A 22,791-nucleotide genomic window follows, 5' to 3' on the forward strand; every position below is an offset into this window, starting at 1 on the left:
ACCACAAGAAAGCTGCAGAGCTACACTGCCCTGGGACAGAGGCTCTTTCAACTGGGCTTTGTGTTATCTGGGTACAGGTGGAAGTGCACAGTAAATCTCCAGTAGCTCTGTTACCCACGGCCTTGCTCCAGCGCAGAAAGACAGTGTGTTTTGGTGTGAGCCGTGCCACGCGCACGACCATCCTCAGGAAGTGGAGGCGACGGAGCTGCAGGCCCGGCGGAGGCGCAGACTTCTTGCCTCCCTGCAACATCTGGAATCTCTGCGGTTTATGTGGGAAGTTTTGCAGGCCAGTGACGGAGCCAATGTGGTTACTGTATCTAAACCGACCGTGCGGAAATGTTCTTGGTGTGTGTGTGTGTGTGTGTGTGTGTGTGTGTGTGTGTGTGTGTGTGTGTGTGTGTGTGTGTGTGTGTGAGAGAGAGAGAGAGAGAGCAATAAGGGACTGTAAAGAGGAGCACCAGATTTGATTTAGTTTTTAGATGAGAAAGGAGTTATTGTTCGGATTGATTTCTAGCAGAGTGGTGAGCATTCATAGAGAAGGTACACAGTCACAAGCAAACACACACACACACACACAGAGATAACAGGCTGGAGTCTGTTGACTGTTTAGTCACATCCTGGTGTGGGTCCTGAAGTAGTGTGGCCCTTCCTGTCTCATTACTTCCTAAATCTTGTTTCTGCCTCCTTCTCCAGTTGGCAGCTGAGTGGTGGACCAACCTGTTAGCTTTTGTGTTGGTTCACACACACACACACACACACACACACGCACGCACGTCCCCTGTGACTGGCCTGCATCCTGACACGGCTGCCCACATCTCCTTCCACTTAGTTTACAAAACCCAGGCCTAAATTCCTCAAGACACACACACACACACACACACACACACACACACACACACACACACACACACACACACACACACACACACACACACACACACACACACACACACACACACACACACACACACACACACACACACACACACACACACACACAGAGAGAGAGAACAATCTCACCTTGGTCACTTTATGGAAGTCGTTCGCTAACAGCATTTATGGCTACTTCCCTTTTTAATTGGCTGTGCAGTAAATCTGTTTCTTCACACCGAGGAAACATTTAACGGGCATATTATACATGTTCTGCTCTAATATAGCCCTATGAAGACACACACACACACACACACACACACACACACACACACACACACACACACACACACACACACACACACACACACACACACACACACACACACACACACACACACACACACACACAGTGACAGGATCAGACTAGATGATTTATACTTGGTAATAAATTATGCCCAAACACGATGGGAATGGTTCGACGTGCTGAGCTCCTCCAGTGCGAGGGGCCTGGAAGGCATTATTAAAAGCTATTATGTGCTTTATAATGTATGATCGCGACAATTGCAATAAAAACGTTGAAATTGCAATAAAAACGTTATCAGATATCGGAGTGGGTGGACCAAATAGTTACTGTAATGTTTTCACAACCTTGACAAATTACTGTATACACAAAGAAAAGTCTAGAAATACGACCAGCTACTCCCCCCCTCCCTCCCTCCCATCCCCCCCACTCTCCTTCTCTGTCAAACAGCCCAGTTGGCCTCTGCACTCAGGAAACCACAAGTCATTTTCCATCTTTCCATGTGTGGAATTTTTTCATGCGCTCGTCATGCCAGCAGCACCCTTTATAGTCGGCGCTGGATCCACGAATGACGACTCGCGTATAAATTTAGCGCATGATGTCACCGATCTGGCACCTGTAAGGCAGCGAGGAGATGCGGAGGGGAAAGTAACGGCACAATCGCATGAAGATGGAGTTTACTCCAGCTATAGAGAGGCTTTAAATCAAGAGGCTTGACGATGTCCACGTCGGCCTTTAAATAGTCAAAGAGCAGATGAAAAACGCTCGAAACCATATTTAAACCCAGCGGTGGAAAGTATGTGCTACCTTGCCTCTTCTTTTCAATTCCGAACCCACATCTAACGCACCACACTTGTTTTTCTTTGGGGCAGGGAAGAGGAGACACGAATCCATTCACGCTTCTCTTTCTCAAAGTTTAAAAGCTTCACACAGAAGAGTGAAAGGAACGTGACATTCTTCTCGCCATGACTGTGTCAGGTTTAGATTTTTTAAAGTCTCTTATTCCACCTCAACAACAAGACTTCACCAAGTTGTATCCACCAGTTCACAGGAAGCTACAGCCACAGAAGAGCAGAAGCAGTCGGTCCAAATGATTGTTATGTATTCACTTTATGAAATTAGATTATGGACCTTGAACATTTAACAAGTAGAAGATGGGAAAGACGGTTAAAAAACAACCAAACCAAAAACACACCTCTCATCAGCTCACATTCGTACACGCAGCTCCAGAGGTTGTGATAATGTGTAATAAGGGCGGTTGTGTCTCAGGAGGTAGAGCGGGTCCTTCGCTCAACCAGAAGGTTGGCGGTTCGATCCCAGTTTGCCTCATTTACGCGTACCGAAGTGTGTGAGTGATGTGTGATAGAGAAAGTGCTGCATAGATGCACTGTGAATGGAGTGTGAAGCCCTTTGAGTGATTATAAAGACAAAGACCGTCCACCGGTAGAAAATCCCTGCAGCATAATGTCAGAGACAACTTGTTCTATGTAGTTCACACGGGTCCCCAGATGTTTTATAGAATTGGTCTCATTTGAAAGTAATATACAGTACATGTGAGATATAATGACACTAATTCAAACAGCACTCAGCTTTTCACAGTTGGTGCAATAAAATCTTCTGTGGGAATACAGAGCAAACTCTCGTTGTTTTTTTTTTTACATCTGTTTAGGAGGCTGCATGAGGGAAAGTCTCTAGTTCCAAACCCAACATAGTTTGAATTTCAGATAGCACACGGGACCAGAGCCTTTGCAGCTCATGGCCACGACCAGAAACGATGAGCTGGACAATTCCTGTCTTGCATTTGGGGCACGTGGATGAAGAAAAAGTAAGGTTGAAGAGATTCTACAGTCGGGGGGAACGTGTACATCTGCGTATAATCTCGAGCTGCATTGCTTTGGCACGACTGCAGACTGAAATTGATATAGCATGTCTCCACATATCTTCCCGCTTCTCATCATCGACTGTGACAGACAGCTCCGTCTCCCATGTGCCCCTGAGCCCCTGTAAAGCAACAGGCGCGGCGAGACGCGTAGAAACACAGAGAAACATTTTTCCAGCTGCGTGAAATAACAACTTTTCAGATTTTTCACTGTTGTCAATTAATGTCATGCTGGGCTATTTAAAAACGCCTCAGCTGCAAATGACAGAAGAGATCTCGCCCTGGGGATACGGTGCTTCTCAACCGTTTGCTCACATGCTAGTACGGTATTATCAGAGAAGTCGTTCACTCTACTAATGTCAGCCCATTATCTAAACCAGGAGTCAAACAGTGCAGGCTGGAAATCTGTCACGATTAAATGCATACAGTAAAAAGGCTTGTACGTGTTTGTGTAATTCAAGAGAAACAGTACAATTCCCCTACAATGATCTATTCCTCTAAAAACCTCATGACTTCCCCCTTAGAATCAGGATGCTTCGCTAAATTTGAACCTTTTCTGTCTCAGAAAAGGATTTTGTAATAAAACCGGCGGTAACAGCAGTGAGGTCAGAATCCAATCGAAACCAGCAAGTAACAACAGGGTCGAAAAATCCTGCTACATCCAACACTACATCTGATTTCAATATTCACCCTGCAGCGCGCCCCCCCTTCCCCGACTCCAGCTGAACATTTCAACAATACATTCAACATATATCGTCATTGGTTGCTAAGAAGCTCTTGTGATGTGGACACTCTGGTCCCTAACCGGCCCCCGGAGAGACGCAGTGCAGAGAGAGGGAGAGAGACTGCAGCTGTCTGAGGTCACCGCCGGCCCTCAGCACCAGGCAGTGACCCCGGGGTGAGACTGCATCGAGGCCGGGTTCTCTGAGAACAGCTGAAGAACATGCAGGAGAGACAAGCCTGCTGTAATGCATTAGTATAGTCGTCGACATTATATAATACCCACCGGTGCTTCATCTGTAAAACCTGTGTTGCAATAAATCCAATCCACCAATAACAATTTTCTTTGTGTTAAGTCAAAATGTCCAGAAAAATCTTCACATTAGTCCTCTGTCCATCACGTACAAAGCAAATCATAAAGTAAATAAAGAAAAGGATAAATGGTGAAATAGAAGCTATGAAAATATAAAAAAAGGGTTAAATAGATAGAAAATATATGTAAAAAAATTGTATAGATGTGATGAATCAAAGCAGAAACAGTACTTAAATAAAAATCAGAAAGAAAAACAGCACCTACGGATGCTCTGACGTCGTTCAAGGTAAAGTACGTGACCACAGTGTTGACACCATTTCACTGAACTCTGATGCCCACACAACATGCAGTTGCAAAACACCTCCGCCATCACAGCTCATCACCAGAAATGTTGCCAAAACAAAAATATATCAACCTCACCAAACACCATTAGAAGCATCTGCTGCCAAGTGGTCTGAGATGTGCACATTGTTCTTGTTTTGCCAAAACATTCAATATTGAATCTCACTTTCACAGCCTACAGCACGAAGCAGAGTTCATCTCAGCCTGCAGCTTGATGAGACGACCCTGGATTCAGGATCAATAAAAGCAACAAGGCTGCATGGAGGAATCCAGGTGAGATTTAAACGCTGATTGTGAAGGAGGAGGGGAACAAAATCGATAAAACATCTTCTTTTCAGCCTTTTTCCCTGGGAGGCATTAACGCCACAGTGCGAGGGGCTTTACGTTTCTTTCCCTGCAAAGAGACAGAAGCCTCCTCGGGATTCATAGAGTTCCATCTTTGTTTTTCTTCTAATCAGTGGAAGGAGATTTTCACACTAAAAGTAGATTATATGTATTCACAGAGAGGGGATGTGTGTAAATGCAGTCGGCCCGGAGTGGGAAGCCTTGGCCCGACCGTTCTGGGCCAGAGATTAATGTTTCTGCCTCACTTGTGTCATTTTCCTGCCATTTAGGAAGCTGATGTTTATCATAACAGTGCATGTGAGCCTTTATTTATGCAGGTCGGAAATAATCGAGCTGTGTTTCTCCTTGAACTTTCTCCTTGAAACACCGATACATTAACAAACTATAATGGCAACAAGTAGAGTGCAGACCCCTGCAAAGGCCGAGTCTACTTAAATTCAATCAAGCTGCACCAAATTGCACGAACTCATAGACATCAGTCACTTAAATATGCATGATAAAAAAAAAAATTAAGATCCATGAATTATTCTCTGGGAAATCTAGAATAATCCTGAATCCAGATGTGCGCCCTATTCAATGGGTCCTTTCTTGGCCCATATGTGAAACTAAGTTTGGTGCAAATTCATTCGGTTGTTTTTGCATAAATCTCATTGAAAATCTTATGTCTCACTACAACTCTATCCATGTTTTAGGTCAAACTGATAAATGCAGATTCATCCTCCTTATTTGTTCTGTATCTGCGGCAGGAACCTGTCTGGATGTGCAGCTTTCAGCACTTATAGGTCGGTTGATTGATTGATTGAGTGATTCTGTGATTAATGTCAGTAAAGGCAGCAGGGTTCCCGAGGCCGAACCAGAGGAAACCATTAATTTCCACACTGCAATTAAAGACACCCTGGGGAATATGTTTCCATTCACATTACGCTTTCGGCCGCTCATCTGCTCAAGAGGTGAAAAATGCTCCACAAATATTGAGTCACAACTTCAGAAAATAAACATTTATGATGAAGGATTAAGTTTTTCTTTCCCGCAAATAATTTTCTCTGTTTATATCCACATGCGGTTTTAGGAGCTGTTTTTACTTCTGCTCAACAAAAACAAAACAACAAGTGATGAGGGCGAAAAGGTCTCGTCTTTTTTCCATCGCTTAAATAAATGAAAACATACAAGAAAAGTTTCGAAATCCCCTAAAACTATTTTTGAAATCTCACTGCACACTTATTTATGAATGGTGCAGTGGTTATTATCAGTGTTGACTTCAAGATAAACAAATTGGTCGTTGTTCTAAAGAATTCAAGGCAGTCAACAGTCCCTCGAGGCTGAGCTGCTCCTTAATAAAGATCCGGCAAATGCTGAACTTCAAACTTCAACTATTTGATAGATAAAATCAGCCCATCATGGATTACCAGAGGGCAAAGTGAATGTAAAACTGCAAATAAAAAAGTCACGTTCCTTAAAAAATGAATTGGAAGCTTGTAAAATGCATGTTAATGGTTTATGAATATGAGCAATTTCAAGTGGATTAAGTCTTTGACAGTTTTCTGAATGTGAGAGTTAAAGAAAAGCAGTGCACATTAATAGAGCACAACATAATAGCAAAGGTCTTCTCACCGCTGCTTTGCTATTTTGTATCTGGACCCAAAGAATGTGCTTTCCTCTCCTGGTCAATGTCATTTTAATGAGGTGGACAGTGTTGTTATGGTCGATACCGAGAACCATCTGGCCGTCTCGTATCCGTGTCATAAAATCGGGCCTCCTTATAGCTCAGCTGTACCTAATGTGTGTGACTCTCTGCCAGCTTTGTCCCATTCACAACATCATCCTCCAAGTTATTTTATCATTACATTCCAGCTGAAAGCATATGTTGATTTCATCTGCTTGATGGCTAAATAAAGCGAGACAGCGACACTGCCTCTGGTCGGCTTGGTCTCAGCCCGGAGAACCGACCTAAAAGAGGCAGCATGCGACCGAACGCCGTGAAATTCACACGGTGGAAAAATATGACAAATGAATTTGAAGAAAATCTCAGCGGCGTGTTGACAAAACGCGTTGACGTGATTCACGGTGGTCTCACACTCGGGTTTCCTCAGAGTTACAGTCTGGAATGACCCGGCGATCGCTCACGGAGCATATCTCCTGCACACCAGCAGACCACACATTCGTTTACTGCGGCACAAAAGTGACATGGAATCTTTCCAGGCCATAATGTCCACTTGTGCGGTGCCGTCATACACAACAGAGGTCATGTGAGAGTGCAACCTGAGCTCGAAATGGCATCTACCCAAATCCCACAGCTGCCCCTCAAGGGCCACGTCCCACCAGGCCAAATATTTCCCCCTCAGCGAAACAGAAACAATGATGTGGCACGCTGCCTAATTTTAACTGCATACCGCCAAGTGCCCATTATACATATAGAGAGGCCTTTAAAACAAGAGACATTCTCGGGACGCCGGCTGGGAGGCCGCTCACGGACACCTGTGGCCGTCACTCGTATTAATACTGACTGAGGCCCGAGCGATGCCCCCCGTGCACGACAGGACACAGTGCAGGATCAACTTGCAGGGTGATTTTTCACAATGTGCCAGACGGCAGAGCGGCACTGACTTCAGTTACAGTACAGCACCGACTGTAATGTAGGCTGAGACTGAGCAGACTTCCCTCAAAGATCAGGTTGTAAAACTGATCCACGTATAAGGTTCTGTCAGAAAACACAGAGAGACCCAGACTCAGACGTGTAAAAGAAAAAATCCACGAGGCAGCCGTGTCTAATTCTACACGTTACAATGAAGGTTCATTTTCTATACAACAGTTCTCATTGTCATTTTAAGTGCCCAGCGAACAGAAATGTAAAATCTGTGTCTTAGTTAAAATGAACATAAATGAGAAAGTAGCATGTGCATCAGTGCAAATTCAATGGAATGTAAATATAATTTTAAACTGTATTTTATTCAATACAGTATAAATATGCAGGCAAAGTGGGTGATGTTTAAAAACCTCTTCTCCAGCAGGGAGTTTTCTCATTTCCATATACTCAGCAACTTGTTTAAACCATTTTTAAGGTCAGTGGGTGCAGAGAGGAAAATAAAAGTACTGGACAGATCAGGACAGACACAGAGCCACATATTTTAAACTCTCCGAACTCAGAAAACTCAAATAAAAGCAATAACCACACTGCAATTAAAAACAGAAAACATGATAACGTAAATGAATAATTTCTTACCTGCACCTGCTGCATCGGTCATCTTATTGAACATCTACAAGACAAAAGAAAACAACACTAAATCAGTGACACAATATCGGGGATGTGAGTTTTAATGATAAGAAGGAAAGCTAAGAAAAGCATCGCACATGATTTGGCTGTTAAAAAAAACGATTGAGAGACACACAACCAGTTCCCTGCTTTCGGGAACAGAGGATCTCTCCCTGCATTCTTCATTGGTGAAATCACTGCTGTATTGACGGAGCCAAGAGAGAATCTAACTGTAGCAATAATTCTAACTTGTTAACACTGAGGTTGATGTTCTGTTTGTCAGCTTTTTATTCCCACAGATTGTGGTTATTCCCCACAATCTGCTGTCGCTGCCTTAATAACATTCTACCAGGACGTGTAAACTCCATTTTACGAAAGTTTGCTATAAACCTGGAAAACAGTTGTAGTTTTGGAAAAGTCATGTTTCTTGACTTGAAAGAGACGATTCATATCTGCAATAAAACCCACTTAAACACATCCTTGATTTTGCAGATGATATATTAATGATCCTGCAGAGGGTGCAGGAGTGAAAGTCGAATTCCAAAAACTGGACGGGTCGAGATTCCTTCCCCTCTCTTGCCCAGCTCTCTCCTCCATTTCCCCTGTTGTGCCCCACCGGTCTGATTTACGCCCTTGTTTACTTGCCCCGTTTCCACATTTTTTTCCCCTGGCAGAGACAAAAACGTTGCCTAAACTCGCCTGCTCCTGATACCGCTGACCCTCAGTCAACTGGCAACAAGCCCATGTGACGCCGGTTTCAAACTTCTATCAACATATCTGCAAAAAAGTATTTTCTTGTCTCAGCACAATAAGTTACTTGTGTACCGTGTGTTTCACAGTGGAGCCGCAGTGTTGTCATGGCAGCACAAAGCTCTCGCGGGGTAAAGAATCACACGGCTGGACGAGCGACCTGTAGCGACGCCACTTCGCCGCGACAACAAAAAAGACCCGATTGGCCGGATCGAACGGGGACAGGTGGTTTTGTTTGGACGCCATCCGTCTTTGTTACACGGCTCGCTGACACTTTGAGGCCACACGGCAAATGAGGTGAGAGGGGCACCAGTCCATTTCTCATTCAGGCAGAGGGAGACGCTGCCAAGAGTTTTTCTGGCAGGTCTTAAAAAACCTTAAAGTGTCCATGTGACTCCGGAGTGAGCAGTCAAAGGCTCGAACACTCGGCTGAACCCGACTCGGTGACTCTGACTCAACAGAGAAATAAGCAGGTCATAAACATTGACTCATACCCTCATGTATGTATTCTTACCTCTGTTTAAACATGGAGCAGGTCAGCGTGGCCCTGAGGAAACCATGAGCTGCTGCCATTGATGTATCCCTCGTAATTGATTGTGAGATTTGGCACAGTCGGGCAGAATTTCATCACATATCTAAACACTTCTGTGACCCAGTTCAAAGGCTGCGTTTGATGTACAGAAACACTGCGGATTGTTGTCCCTGTGCTTTAACTATCACCTGCTCCGTGTCTTTAAAAGGGAGGGAGACGGGGGGGGGGTTTGTCTTCTGGAAATGCGATGGACCTGATAAGTTCAGTCTCCAAAGACGAGCGTTTCAGAAATAAAAGTTGGGGAAAACTTGCACTCCAAAAACCAGATGCTGGGCCCCGGAGGAGATGTGTGGATTTGACAAGACTTCAAAGTCTCGAGCACATCACTCTCGCTCGCCTGCTTTCTTTTCCTTCATCTTTCCTTCATGCCAGTCAAGAGACAGTATTACGATAGTGATTCGCACCCACTTTTAACGCACATTTCCCGAGTTCAGTCCGATTGGCGTCAGGTGGTGGAGACACGTCAAAGGCTGCAGGTCAGGAAAAGTGACATCCTCCAGGCATGAGCGGCACAGGGACTGGTGTTTGTATGGAGTGACAGGTCTGTGTGTGTTTATGTGAGTGAATGTGTGTGTTTGTGTGTGTGACTGATAGCGGCACTAATGACACCCTGCTTAAGAGACAACAGGGCAGCTACAGGCCCGGTCAGTCCGAGGGGACGGAGCAGGGCGTCCTCAGTTCTGCCCGTCTCTGTCAACACCGATTAAAAGAAGGAGTCCTCAACCGGAATACATCTCAATTGACCAATAACTCAGTGAAGAGCGAGGTCAAGATACATCCACTGATATGAGATCACGATTTCATGGTTCTTGTTTTGTCTGAACGTTTAATTTAGAAAGATCCTGCAAGAACAGCAGATCCTGTTTTAGGATAAAAGTAATTCTTTGAATTACTTTTAAAGCCAGACATGAGCTGTCCCCTTTTTTATCCCCCTACGAGCCAGGACGCAGCCTGAGATCCTCTGGTGAAGCGCTGGTAGCCATTTCATTTCATTACCAAGGCTGAAAACCAAAGGAGACAGAGCCTTTGCTGTGAGGACCCCTACACTAGCAGAATCTGTTCCCGGTTTTATCTCTCTTCTTAAGACACGTCTCTGTAAAAAATATTTATTTCGTTACTCTGATTGTTGTAAAGCACTTTGTTACTTGTATTGAAAAGTGCCAAACAAATTATCATCATTATCCTCACATTTGAGAAGTTGTGAATGTGGAATGTATTCAAATACTCCATGGATTTAAGATATCCGCCTCAGAAGAGTCAGACAAAGTACTTTTCTGTTATAATTAAAGGTTAAAACTTGAAAATTCCTTGTATTACTTTTTTGGGACTACATTGTAGTATAAGCCCCGTCATGCAGGCTGTTGACAAAAGGTGCAAACCGCCCTGTTTGATTCACTGTGTACGTTGTGATATAAGGAGCAGACAAGACAGAAATCACATTCCAGTTAAGATTAGCTCTGCCTGCATGATGTGCGGCAGATTGACGCAGATATGAGGAACATTCCACTTGTGTTTTTTTTTTCCCACATTGTACAGAGGCAGCAGGGATTCAGGCAGGTGCCAAAAAACTTCTACCAGATACTCCCATAAAACATCTCTGGGCCGGGCTGTAACTGCCGGTTCAAGCAGGGAGCACTGGCTCGCACACTGGTCCGGTTTATTCTTAGTCTCCGAGGCTGCGATTCAATCTGCATCGCATTCTCGCTCACCTGCTGTCTGAGGCGTTTGGGTGCAGAGCTCTTATGTAAGAGGGCCCAGAGGAGGAGGCTCCTCTCTGAATGTGCAGAGCTGCTCACATGTCGATTCATCGGATTTCTGTCACGTCGGAACTGGCGGGCAAACTTAAAGGAACAGTTCGACGTGTTGGGTGAGATTATATTTGTGGATGGAACCCGGCTAGCTGTTTCCCCCTGTTTCCAGTCATTACGCTAAGCTAAGCTAACTTGCTGCTTCAGATTTTTTCAGACGGATATGAGAGTTATGTCAATCTTCGGATATCGGTGACATCTTTGTCTGCCACAAAATGAATAATTACCAAAAACTTGCACTTATTTCACGTATTACACGTAAGAATTTATTTTCTATCTTCAGACTTCCGAGCTCCCAAGAAGGTTATGTTTAAACTACATTCATTGTTTGTTTGTTAGCAGGATTACGCAAAAACTACAGAGTGGATTTTCCCCAAATTTGGTGGAAGGATGCGGTATGAGTCAGGAAAGAACCCATTAAAATTTGGTGCGGATTGGTAATTTCCAAGAGAATAATTATGGATCTTAATGAAAAAACTGTCTTATTTAGTGGACTGATATTTATGAGTGGGTGCAATTTATAATAATGGATCTAATGAATTGAAATATGGTTGATAAGGGGACAGAAATCAACAGTAGCATGAAATTCATTATTTTGTAGCCTAATAAAAACATCATATAAATCATGTAATCATCAAACAGCCCGGAACATGTCACCACTTCGTATAGAATGTGATCTCATTACACTCAATGTTCCACTGCAGCCAAAATACTCTCGTCTTTAGCATATGTGAACATTCCCAGCTGTCCCTGAGCCAAGTTTTAACCTGCGCCGCTGTCACTTTCAAGAGATAGTTATGGCTTCCACAGAGGAGACAGGTGGCGTCTACTCCGAGAACCGAAACTTCATTTCATCTAAAGTATCAGAGCCTACAGACAAAATAATCTCCCTTTTGACTCTCCAATCTAATTATGCTCAAACCCGTCTCACCCCAATCTTTCCAGTAGCCCCTCAGTGTGGTTCCAGTATCCTGCAGTCCACAGAATACGCTCCATGCTGTGGCTTCATGGAGGTAGCTGAACAAAACAAAACTATAACGTGACATAGAACTAACATCACAATGTAACACGATGCCCAGATTTCATTGAGTTATATTGGAAAATATTTGTGATTGCAGCTTTTTCTCTTATGAGCAGGTTGTTTGCCGTCGAGCCGCAGCCGGAGCACAAAGCACAAGCTGAAAGGCTTTGAATCCAAACCCTGCCCCGCATTCTGCAAATCTCTCAGTTGTCTGTTTCTCTTAGGGCGGCTGAATGGTGACATTTATATACTTGGTCCAGCAGAAGTGGGCGCTGCTTGTTTAAGAATGCCTAAGCCGCCTCGTTCCCAACGCAAACCTCAAATATTTACAGATGTAGATTAAAGAAGAGGAGTCGCACCGGAGAGAGAGCGTCAGAATTTCAGCTGGTGATTAATTTGTTTTAAAAAGTGACCTAATCTGCTACGTGTTGTTTTTATTCTTCTTCTTCTTTCAACACAGTGATAGTGATATAAGGATTAAATATGAGATGGTGAAATTTAAGTTTCACAGAGTGTGACTTTATTCATGAAGGAAACTGATAAGAAAGCTTATAAAAAATATTGTGTAAGAGGATAAATCTCTTTCGCAGATGAAGTCATTCTGTTTTTCTTTTTTAAATCCATTGTTTATCAAAAGAAAAACCTCCACTAGAACTGAAATGACGCAGCAGTGCGTTCCTCATCAACACCGCTGTGGTGCCTTTGAACGAGGCCCTTAACCTCGGAGCTGCTCAGGGGCCAGTGGATCAGATGGAGGTGAAACTGAGCAGCTTCCAGTCAGCTCAGTGAAACCGCCTCGAATAAATAAATGTTTAAAAGATGCGTAAAAAGACCTAGAACATTTAAATTGGATCAAGAAGATGATGAGCATCTTTTCGAGAACATAAATTACATTAAAATATCTCGTTAAATAAATCAAATGAGTCACACAAGCCGTTGTTCAATAAACTAAATACTAGTCTGACAAGTCTGATAGAATTGAATTCATTTCAGATGAAACTAATTTACAGATGTGTATAGTGCAATCATAGGATGGAGACAACGTGAACCTTTCCCAGCAAAAGCAAGAACTTTGAATAAGCAGGGAGACACAGAGGAAGTAAACAGATCATGGCAGTAACCCAAAAAATACTAAAGCCAGATTTGAGCTGAAACACAGAAAAATGTGCAACCAGTTGTGCAGCCGAAGGATTTGAGCAGTTCACAGGTTTAAAGATGAGAACTGGACCATATTCCTGTATGAAGCAAGCACTGTGATATTTGTATGATTGTACCTGTATGATTTCTGAGAATGTGTTAGATGCCTGCAGGCAGCCTGTGATTGATCGAGAAACCTACCGTCTTCTTGCTTCTTGCTCTCGTTCCCACTGAGGCGCTGCGAGGAGCAGAAGATCCGGCTCGGCTCGGACATTCCCCTGGGCCGGGTCTTTGGAGAACCAGGTCGTTCGGGGTTCGGTGGAGAGTGGACTTTGAAACGGCACCGCACTGCAACAACATCACATCAACAATCAAGACGGGGTCTGTCTCCGAGTGGTCTGAGCAGACTGGGATGGTCTCAACGGTGGCCAGGGGAAAAGAAAACAAGAGGCTGAGGTCAACGGCTGGGGAAGTGAAATCTCCAGCCTCGATTCAGCTCGACAGAGGCGCACAAAGGAGCCTGTATGTGTGGATCCTCTTTGGAGAGGACAGAGATTATGACCTTGTCAAATATCCCCAGTAAAGATGTCTTGTCTTGCCCAGTCGCCTGTCATTAGTTAAAGCAAGTAATAGTGAATGCCTGGGATGGTTATGCAGATGCCTGGGAGGCATGTGAGCCTCTGTCATCCATTCCTAATGGACCAAATCATACAAACTCCCTTCCGACACAACGGCTCCTCTGTGCCGCGCATACATGTTTAACGCCAAAGAGCACTTTTGTTCCCGAATGCTAACTCTGGAGGGATATTTCATGTAACACGCCACCATGAGAAGAGCCCTGTTTTAGTTTCATGGTCCCGGTCACAGCCTCAGAAGCACAACAGCTGTCTGTTCCTGCCGCACCATTTCCACCAGTCTGCCGCTCTGTAGACTCCAGTATCACGTCTGAGAGCTGCAGATCGACATCATAAAAACAGCTCAGTGAGACACTGTAAGATGTTCTGACAAAGCCCACAGTGTCACGCACACACACACACACTGTATCCACATACCTCACAAGTCGCAGTCATGGGAGAAACTCACATGAGATCCACACAATGCCTTCCACACTGGGTTTATGCATTAACACCGCTTCATTTGACTGTTTAAATCTAAATCTGACGTGCAACACTCTTTGTTTTCAAAGAATGTCCAGACATCAAATTCTGCTGAACACCTGTTGCTTACAGGTCCAAATAATCCAATAGGATTTTCTCTGCACAGAGCAAAGTAAATTGATTCAGTGAAGTTTAAAAAGCATGACCAAGTATGCGGCATACGCTTCACAGGAATGTGTACAGCACAGGGACCGTGACAGTGCACGCACCATTTGAACCTCCGCAGTCCACACGCTGCTTTATAAAAGGACGTGCTGGTTGATGCCAGGGCTGCGAGAACACACGCTCACCTGTTTCTTGCGGGCGGTGCAGGGCGTGTTGGAGGGAGACGAGCTCGCACTCAGGGCCTCCTCGATGTCCAGGTTGAGCTGGTCCAGTTTCCACATCAGCTGGCTCATTGATTCTGACCAGGGAGACTTGACCTGCGGAGACTCCTGTGGGTAATCAGGGGAAGAGGAGACAAGCTGCCCTGTTAGTAGAGAAGTGACTGAGGGGATTTCTCCCAGTTGTCAGTGTTTGTTGTGAATTCAAGCTCAAATATTCAGTTTTCATTATATTAACAGTTTTATCACACAAATACCAGTATTTCTTTTTGTATTTTTAATTTTATTTCTGACTGTTTTTCCTCAAATCTATTTTTTACAAAGCATTTTTGCATCATTGAAAGTGGCTGCAAACAAGTCACAGCTATAATAAAAGATAAAGCGTTGCCCTAATAAATCACCTCCAATATATAAATAGATAACGCACTAAATGATGCACACACACACAGTGCCACACAGGGGAGTTTTCAGTTATTAGTTTGAGGTTAATATCAAGTTGAGCTGTTGACGCGTCATTAAAAATCCCTTGGCATCTTAATTACATGCTTCAGCTCCTCATCGTTAAAGAAAAATATTATTCTTTTTTATTTCAAACATGCAGTAAAACCAATGGGGAGTGTAATCAGGTTCATTCGTTTGTCCAGTGATCAGCTGCCATCTTTGTCAGACCTATTGGACACACGAGAGCTTTAAGGTAAGACGAGAGCATCTGTGGATTCACCGCTCTGCCCTAAACTCAAACCAGAGCTACACGCAAACCCCAAAAACAGTATCTTGTAAAATTGCAGATGCTACAGTGCCGCTGCCACACATGGAAATGTGATCTCCTCAGACGCTTCTCGGGGTGAAAGAGCACAGGAGGAGGGGTCCAGACATGTGCGCCATGCAGAGCATGATGGAATTCCCTGCACCGGGGCTTTCACTGCTCCCCCGAGACACAGTGCATATAAATAGGCCATCTTCACACAGACAGGAGCTGTGTCTGAGGATCTGGAGGTCCAGCCCCATAAATCAGCAGGATACACCTCAGTCACTGAGGCATAAATTAACATAGTTAAGATACATCAGTGTGTGTGTGTGTGTGTGTGTGTGTGTGTGTGTGTGTGTGTGTGTGTGTGTGTGTGTGTGTGTGTGTGTGTGTGTGTGTGTGTGTCTTGCCTGAAGTCCTGGAAAGGGTCACATGCTACAAACTCCTCAACAGCATCATTGTAGCCTCGGTTAAAGAATCCTAGCATGAAATCCCAGAAATATCAAGTAGCGACTTTTCTATAGAATTTCTCTTGTAAATTAGGTTAAACAACATCATGTGTTTCCAAGGAAGCTCCTCCTGCAATATGACTGCTACAGGAAGTCACTAATTAGGACCAACAGAGAAATTTGGCCCAGGATCATCCTCGTCCTCCAAGAACAGAAATTCAACATCACCAACCACAGGATATGACCAGTACATTTGCAAAACTGAAGTTTGCGTCAGGAGACAATATTGACGACATTTCTGGTTCTCTTCCTCCCCCCTAAGAAGTAAACAGTGTCAATATTCAAGTGAAGCATGACGTTATAGGAGCTGTCACCATGACTGATTTAACCACGATCACTTACTGTATCCAAGCAAGACTGTATACGTGACTGTATAAGTGAAATGGAAAATCCCTAACCGCTCATTACAGCTGCTCCTTGATCGTCCCTCTGAAAACCATCCAGGCTTCATTTCTTAGTTTATATATTTGATAAATTTGACAGATTCCAGAGATACCACCATGTGATAACCCCAACATATCAGATACGTCTGTGTGTTTCCACAGTCAGGGGTCTTTTAATGTTGATTGTCTCCAACTCAATTTAAAACTGACCCGATCACAGACAGTGAAACCCCCCCCCCAACATCTTCCCACGAGCTGCAAATCATTCTCCACAAGGCAGAACATTTGAATTACATCAGAAATTATGGCACTGACCGACTTATCATATGATATTTTATGTTCTGTTCATTCTCGCTAAATTATGAAGAATTAAAGGTCTAGACACCAGACGCTCCCTCCACTCAGCTGACCCTGGGTGGTCAGCTGACTGGCACTGGGAGAAAGTGGCTTTTTCCCTCTCAATCCCTGAGGAATGACCTAAGTCTGGACAATCCCCTGCTGACCCCTGAAGCCTGAGGGGTCACTCGGGGTCACAGAGAGGACCGAATGAAAGCTTCCCTGCTCGGTGTCGTCCTCCTCCTTCCACCAGGGAGAGTAAAACGTTTGACAGTAAGTTTCCACAACTCAATCTCCTGTGTCTGCCAAACGTATATATTAACCGACCTAATGGTGATGTCCACACGCGAGACTGAGACACTCCAGGAAACAGGTACAAGACATCACCAACCAGATGCTAATGAACATTCTACAGCTTCTCTTGTAACATGTGACGCAAGGATGAGGTAGATGAACCTTAACATGATACTAGACAACCAGATAAAGATTTGGATTTGGAAATGGCCACATGTACGTGCGCATCATAAATACTTGATGAAGCATTTCAGTTAGGACAAAGCTCGTATTCATTAACCTGAGGGAACCACGTCCGTCATGATTAACGAACCAGAGCAAATTGGAATTAAAACTTTGTCCGTCCTCTTGATCCAGTGACACACAAATCCTCATGATCGGCAGCTCAGCGGCTGAACGTTCCTCCGTCTAAAGTCGAGAGCGAGACTGACTGAGCTGTTGTGTAATGAGTAAAGAAGCGATATGATTTCAGTTAAAGATCTGGAATGAGTCTATGCGATGACAAGAAATGATACTGCAGAGACAGAGGTTGACTTCGAGCTTCAGTCGATGCAACTTTTCTCTTAATGTTTGTGCGAAAAGAATCTTGATATTTTAAACCTAACAACTGAAAATATATAAGAAAAGGAACTTAAAGTGGACTAATTAACCATGAGAGTCAGAAACAGATGCCCGGGCCAAATCTGGAACACATTCACGCCGTCTCTTTTCAGTGACATCCCCACAAGGTGCAGCTCAGGAATGTGGCCACTTCCACACAGAATGAGACAAATTCCACAGAAGGCTTGACGCTCAAGTGAGACACTACCCTTGATTCATCCCTCTGTGCCTTTTCCCTCTCGATCCCGGGCCCGGCAATTGTGCGAAGCCCTCCGCACCATGGCAACTGGGCTTGGTATGAGTCAATCCTTTAGATAAATGCATTAATGTTATCTTCTACAACAAAATGTGAGCCGGCTATAACTTTATCAGCGCAAATTGGCCACATTGAAAAGCCCAACACTGCGGCTTTGACATGGAAATGAGGAGTTAAGTGTGTGAGCTCTGGGCTCGGTGCCTAGTCTGCGCCACCCACAGAGAGTGCCAGAGATCACCATGGAGGTTTCCAAATGTAGCAGCCGGTCATGCGAAAGGGCAACGGCTACCTGGCTACTCAAGAGGAATAAATTACAGTCCTGATATCCTGCAATGCAAGGACACACAGAGTGAGCTCAGTCATAACTGCAGAAGAGGAGAGACGGATGAAGAAATGTGTTTAAAAGGGGCATTTAGTCACTCGACTTTAATCACCCAGCTCAATGATGCAGGCAGGGCCGGGAGTCCTGAGCCTAAACACCGTGCATACAGTGCCCTCATATGGTTAATGTTCACAACTACATCCAGGGACGAGCGCAGGAATCCTCTGTGTGAGTTTCTGCATTTAAAACTAGACAGAACCTTCAGCTTGGAGAATCTGCACTCATGTATTTTTTATTCTTCTTCAGTGATGCCATACTTCTCTAAACCTACATCATTCAGTCATTATTTAGATAAACTGAAGATAATAAAAGCTAAGCACCAAGTAAAGCACCTTGTAACTGTGTTTTGAAAGGTGCCATACAAATAAAGTTTTATTATTATTATAATTATTACAAATATTAAAGAAGGTTTATTGTCAAGTACTGAGGTCTCGATAAGCAGCGATGAAACAGAAACACTAGAATCTAAAAACTAAGCAGAAGCAGCAAATAAATACAATGAAATAAAAACAATAAAACAAAAGAATCTCAAACTAAACAAAGATAAAAACACTGTAAATTAAAAGGGTGCAAATGAGTGTTGATCAATTATTTGCTCTTATTTGGCTTCTTTCTAAGCACTTTCCAAATTTTGGGTGTATATTCTATCTAGCATGTATATATTTACAGTATATACATGTGATTTAACCCTGACATGAAAAGACAGTGTACATTCAGTGTCAGACTATAAAATAAAAACAAGCAAAGGGAAGCAAGGCTGAATAAAACAGCTCGTTTTTTTCCTATGAAATCAATGGACTTCTGTTCTTTCCAGTCCGCCGGCTGAAATGTTAGACTTTCTCAGAGTGATGTCCGCCGTGTGATAACAGAGCGCGGCTGGTGTGACACCATGAGAAGCAGCGACCTGCTGTCTTTTGATAATATTTACAACAGGCTCCCCGGATTCCCTGCATTCCTCCGCCCTTCTCCAGAACAACCCATTCAGAGCAGAGTGTCCTCCTGCACGTAGAGCCGGCATCACCTCGACATCGTACCCGACAGACACAGAGGCTAATCTCCCCCGACACTTTGCTCTACCCTGTTGACACCACTGTTTAGACAAGCATGTGCAATGGGATATCTTCCCTGTAGCTGTAACGGAAAACAAGTCTGAATGGATTCGAACATATGTATAAACGTGAAACTCAGTAAATGGGCAGTAAAAAAAAGCAGAGGAGAGAGGTTAGAGGATGGTTACAACCAAGGTCAGAGGAGAGGTTGTGTGAAAAGGAGACTTAAATGTGCCTCGACTTGTTGAGGAGGAGGGAGACGCTCGGTAACGTAAAGCCGATGCAGCCGGGCAATGGGCTCTGTCAAAACACCGCTGCCTGCCGAGGGAGTGAGGAGAAAGAAGAAGGCTGTGTGCATTCCTGCTGGATCTGTGCTTCACCAGAACAAATGTGACTCCTACACACTTCTACCAGCTATGTGTTATCTCACTGTGGGATGGTGTCAGCTGCAGGAAGCGGAAAGATATGCACCCTTGAGATTCTGTCTTGTTCTTCTATTGTAACTTATACTTCAAATCAATGAGCAAAGAAATCTGTATTTATATACAATGCATTCAAGTGCCTTTGATTGACTGACTTCACTTGTTTTTGATTCCTTCCCTTCTTTAATTTTACGAAATAAAACATTTTATTTTCTTATTCGAACAAGCCCAAGTCCATATATTTTGACTTGAAATCCGATAAACACATTTTTGGTGAATTAATGTGGTAAATTTACATATGTGCAAGTACATAAATTGGATAGAAGTTGGAAATGGGATTTTTCATGTAGCACAAACTCATGTGATTTATTGGATTTATGTTACATGATATATTAAAGTGATATGACATGTGTCAAGCCTTTGACTGATTTATTGTATTCATTTAAATGTATTGTTAATTTATTCCTTTAATGTCTTTGCACCACGAATTCTTCCCCCTCTTCAATTTTACATTCTAAAACGATTTTCTCAGTTAAAAAAAATATATTTTTACTTCAAATACGACATATTTTTTGCACATGTGGTAAACTTGTGTGTATGTACGCAAGTGGTTCTCTGACGTGATGGAAACAAATGCTCGTGAGATATTTCACATTACACCAGATGTGAAAAGATTAATCCCACGTGTTTATAGGAACAAAATGCATGTATCACAAATGCATGTGTAGTATTTCACATGTGATTTATTAAGGTTTTATGATATATGTTTTTAAAATGTTGGTCTCATATATTTCTAATGATATAAATCTTTAGTTTTTTGTATACCTCCCTCGGGCCTTCAAATATCTTGTTTACTTTCTTTTCAGGAAACAAGTGATTATACAAGCTTCTTTATTGTTGTGGTGGTTTTAGATGAATAGCAACATACCTCCTTACTGCTGGTTTCCTCCTCTGCTTCATGTCCGTTGCTTCTGTGATCGGCTTCTGCTCGGGCACTCACGGCTCCTCTCCTCTTCTGTTTGGCTTTGCCACTTCTCCTGTGTCTGTAACTGACATGGAGCTCTCTACTCTGAGGCAACTCTGGGAACACGTCATCGTCGTCGTCGGCGTCGTCGTCACCGTCGTCATGACCGTCCTCCTCATCCTCCTCATCCTCCTCTGGTGAAGACGCTCCATCATCAGAGCTCTCGTTGGCGAAAGCGTGGTTTTCGGTGGCAGAGGCGCAAGCGTTGTCGGAAAAGGTGATGGAGCTCAGTTTGTGCTTCACAATGCGCGGGAGATCCAGGAATCTCCGGCCTGAATCGTAGACGGGTGCGGGGACAACAAGGGGAGCAGTGGAGTCTGGGCTGAGGATGGAGCACGTGTCCCCTGGAGGTCGACTCACGTGGCCATTTGAGATTGGCTCTAAATTCCTGATTTCTGTTTTTCCACATTCACAGTTCGAGTCCAGTGTCTGACCAGTCTGATGATGAACCGCCTGGTCCGACTGGCGTTCTGCGACAGGTACAGGAAGTGGAGAGTCATAGCAGCAGTCTTCATTTGAGCTAGGTGAGGTGAACACAGTACCTGCTTCATGAACCTGACCTGAGGCCAGCGGACTGTGGTCCAGAAGTGCGCCTGCAGGAATCACTTGCTGAGGCTCCTGGGAGCTCAAAGTCTCGGGAAGTTCAACGTTGTTACGGCTGACAAAGGCGAAACTCTTCTTCAGCTTGGTTCCGTCTTGATCCGACACCAACAGCGAGCGGGTTTGTGCTTCAGGGGGACGATCATCCCCTCCGTGGTCCGGTGAGCCGTTTTCTGAGCACGACTCCTGCGTTGAAAAAGCGTGCGATCCTAAAACTGTCCGAAACTGACGTCCCTCTGAATTCACCACAGGTGGGATTTCCATTTTTGTTTGATTCTACAGTTTCTCATAATTCAAAACATAAATCCACAGGTATTTGTGCTTGGTGTACTGGACGGCCATTTTTTTTAAATCCAAGATGCTCAGTCAAACCACGCGGCAGATGACCTGAAACAAACAAGAGAGGGAAATATGTGAATGAAATGAAATGAAACAGAGGTGAAGATTATTCCCACAGACCAACAGTAAAAGCAGAGCAACAAAGATCATACATACTCCTCCGGTTGTTCCCATATGTGTGAGTATGTTACCACGGTTTTAACGTAAAGCTTCTAGATCCGGCTCGGAGCAGCTCTGTTTGCCATCCAGCCGAGAGTTTGCTGCGAGAATCAACATCTGGATCAGGCCGGGCTGTTCAAGTCTGGATCTGTTTCACACATGATCGTGGTGACATCACTGCACGGAGGAATCTGAGCGCTCTTCCCCAGTAGGTGATTTACAACACGCTACACCTTTCATCAGGACACGAGATGTCCCCGCTTGACGGTGGTTAACGTCCCACTCACCCCTTCATTACGCCCCCCCCCCGAAACAAACCTTGGACGGGTCTGAGACATCCGAAGTACAAAAGGATAAACAAACAATTGCAATGCGGCGTCGAGAGATTATCACCGGCTTTCCTCAGGAGACGTTTTCAGATGGGACAACAGTGCCGCTGAACCAGGAAACTTACAAAATAAGGATTGACCTACAGGAGACGATTAACATGTTTTCCCCTTCACGATTTGAAAAGCAAAACTCTCAAAGGTGCAGATTCAATCTCTGCAGATTGGATCACTTGAAAATAATCTAACGTTTCAGAATACTTGATAAAAATGCTTTTGATATTGTTTGTAACTTTGCACACATGGCTCTCTGCTGTGAGAAAGCTGCACTTGGCAACTCCTTCACCGTGGCCTTGAGACTCTTGACACATACCGACACCCAGGAAAAAAAACCCCCACAACTATACGCAAACACAAACTTTCAGCACACGAGCAGATAAAGCAGCTGAGACAAGGACAACATGTAACTCTGAAGACAAGTCTGGCACAATGACAGGACAAAGCATGCATACAGTATGCGTGTATTTGCAAGTCCATACAGAAACATTACATA

At 44.0% G+C, this 22,791-nt stretch overlaps 1 protein-coding gene and 1 long non-coding RNA gene across 2 annotated transcripts in view; one reads left to right on the forward strand and one right to left on the reverse strand.

Moving 5' to 3' along the window:
- Positions 1-22,791, reverse strand: part of stard13b (StAR-related lipid transfer (START) domain containing 13b) — a 69,570-nt gene that overhangs the window by 36,555 nt on the left and 10,224 nt on the right. The window contains exons 3-6 of the mRNA XM_035154413.2: positions 20,719-21,801; positions 14,779-14,922; positions 13,533-13,679; positions 7,994-8,027 (exon numbers count right to left, since the gene is read on the reverse strand). Coding sequence (XP_035010304.2) covers positions 7,994-8,027; positions 13,533-13,679; positions 14,779-14,922; positions 20,719-21,678 — 1,285 coding nt within the window. The 5' untranslated portion in view covers positions 21,679-21,801. The remainder of the gene's footprint in view (positions 1-7,993; positions 8,028-13,532; positions 13,680-14,778; positions 14,923-20,718; positions 21,802-22,791) is intronic.
- Positions 4,599-13,904, forward strand: LOC118106149. Its single transcript, XR_004695183.1, has 3 exons — positions 4,599-4,701; positions 8,863-9,070; positions 13,567-13,904. It is a non-coding gene; the product is annotated as an uncharacterized LOC118106149 (long non-coding RNA).

Source organism: Hippoglossus stenolepis, chromosome 4, assembly GCF_022539355.2.
Source record: "Hippoglossus stenolepis isolate QCI-W04-F060 chromosome 4, HSTE1.2, whole genome shotgun sequence".
In the NCBI taxonomy this organism is placed as follows: domain Eukaryota; kingdom Metazoa; phylum Chordata; class Actinopteri; order Pleuronectiformes; family Pleuronectidae; genus Hippoglossus; species Hippoglossus stenolepis.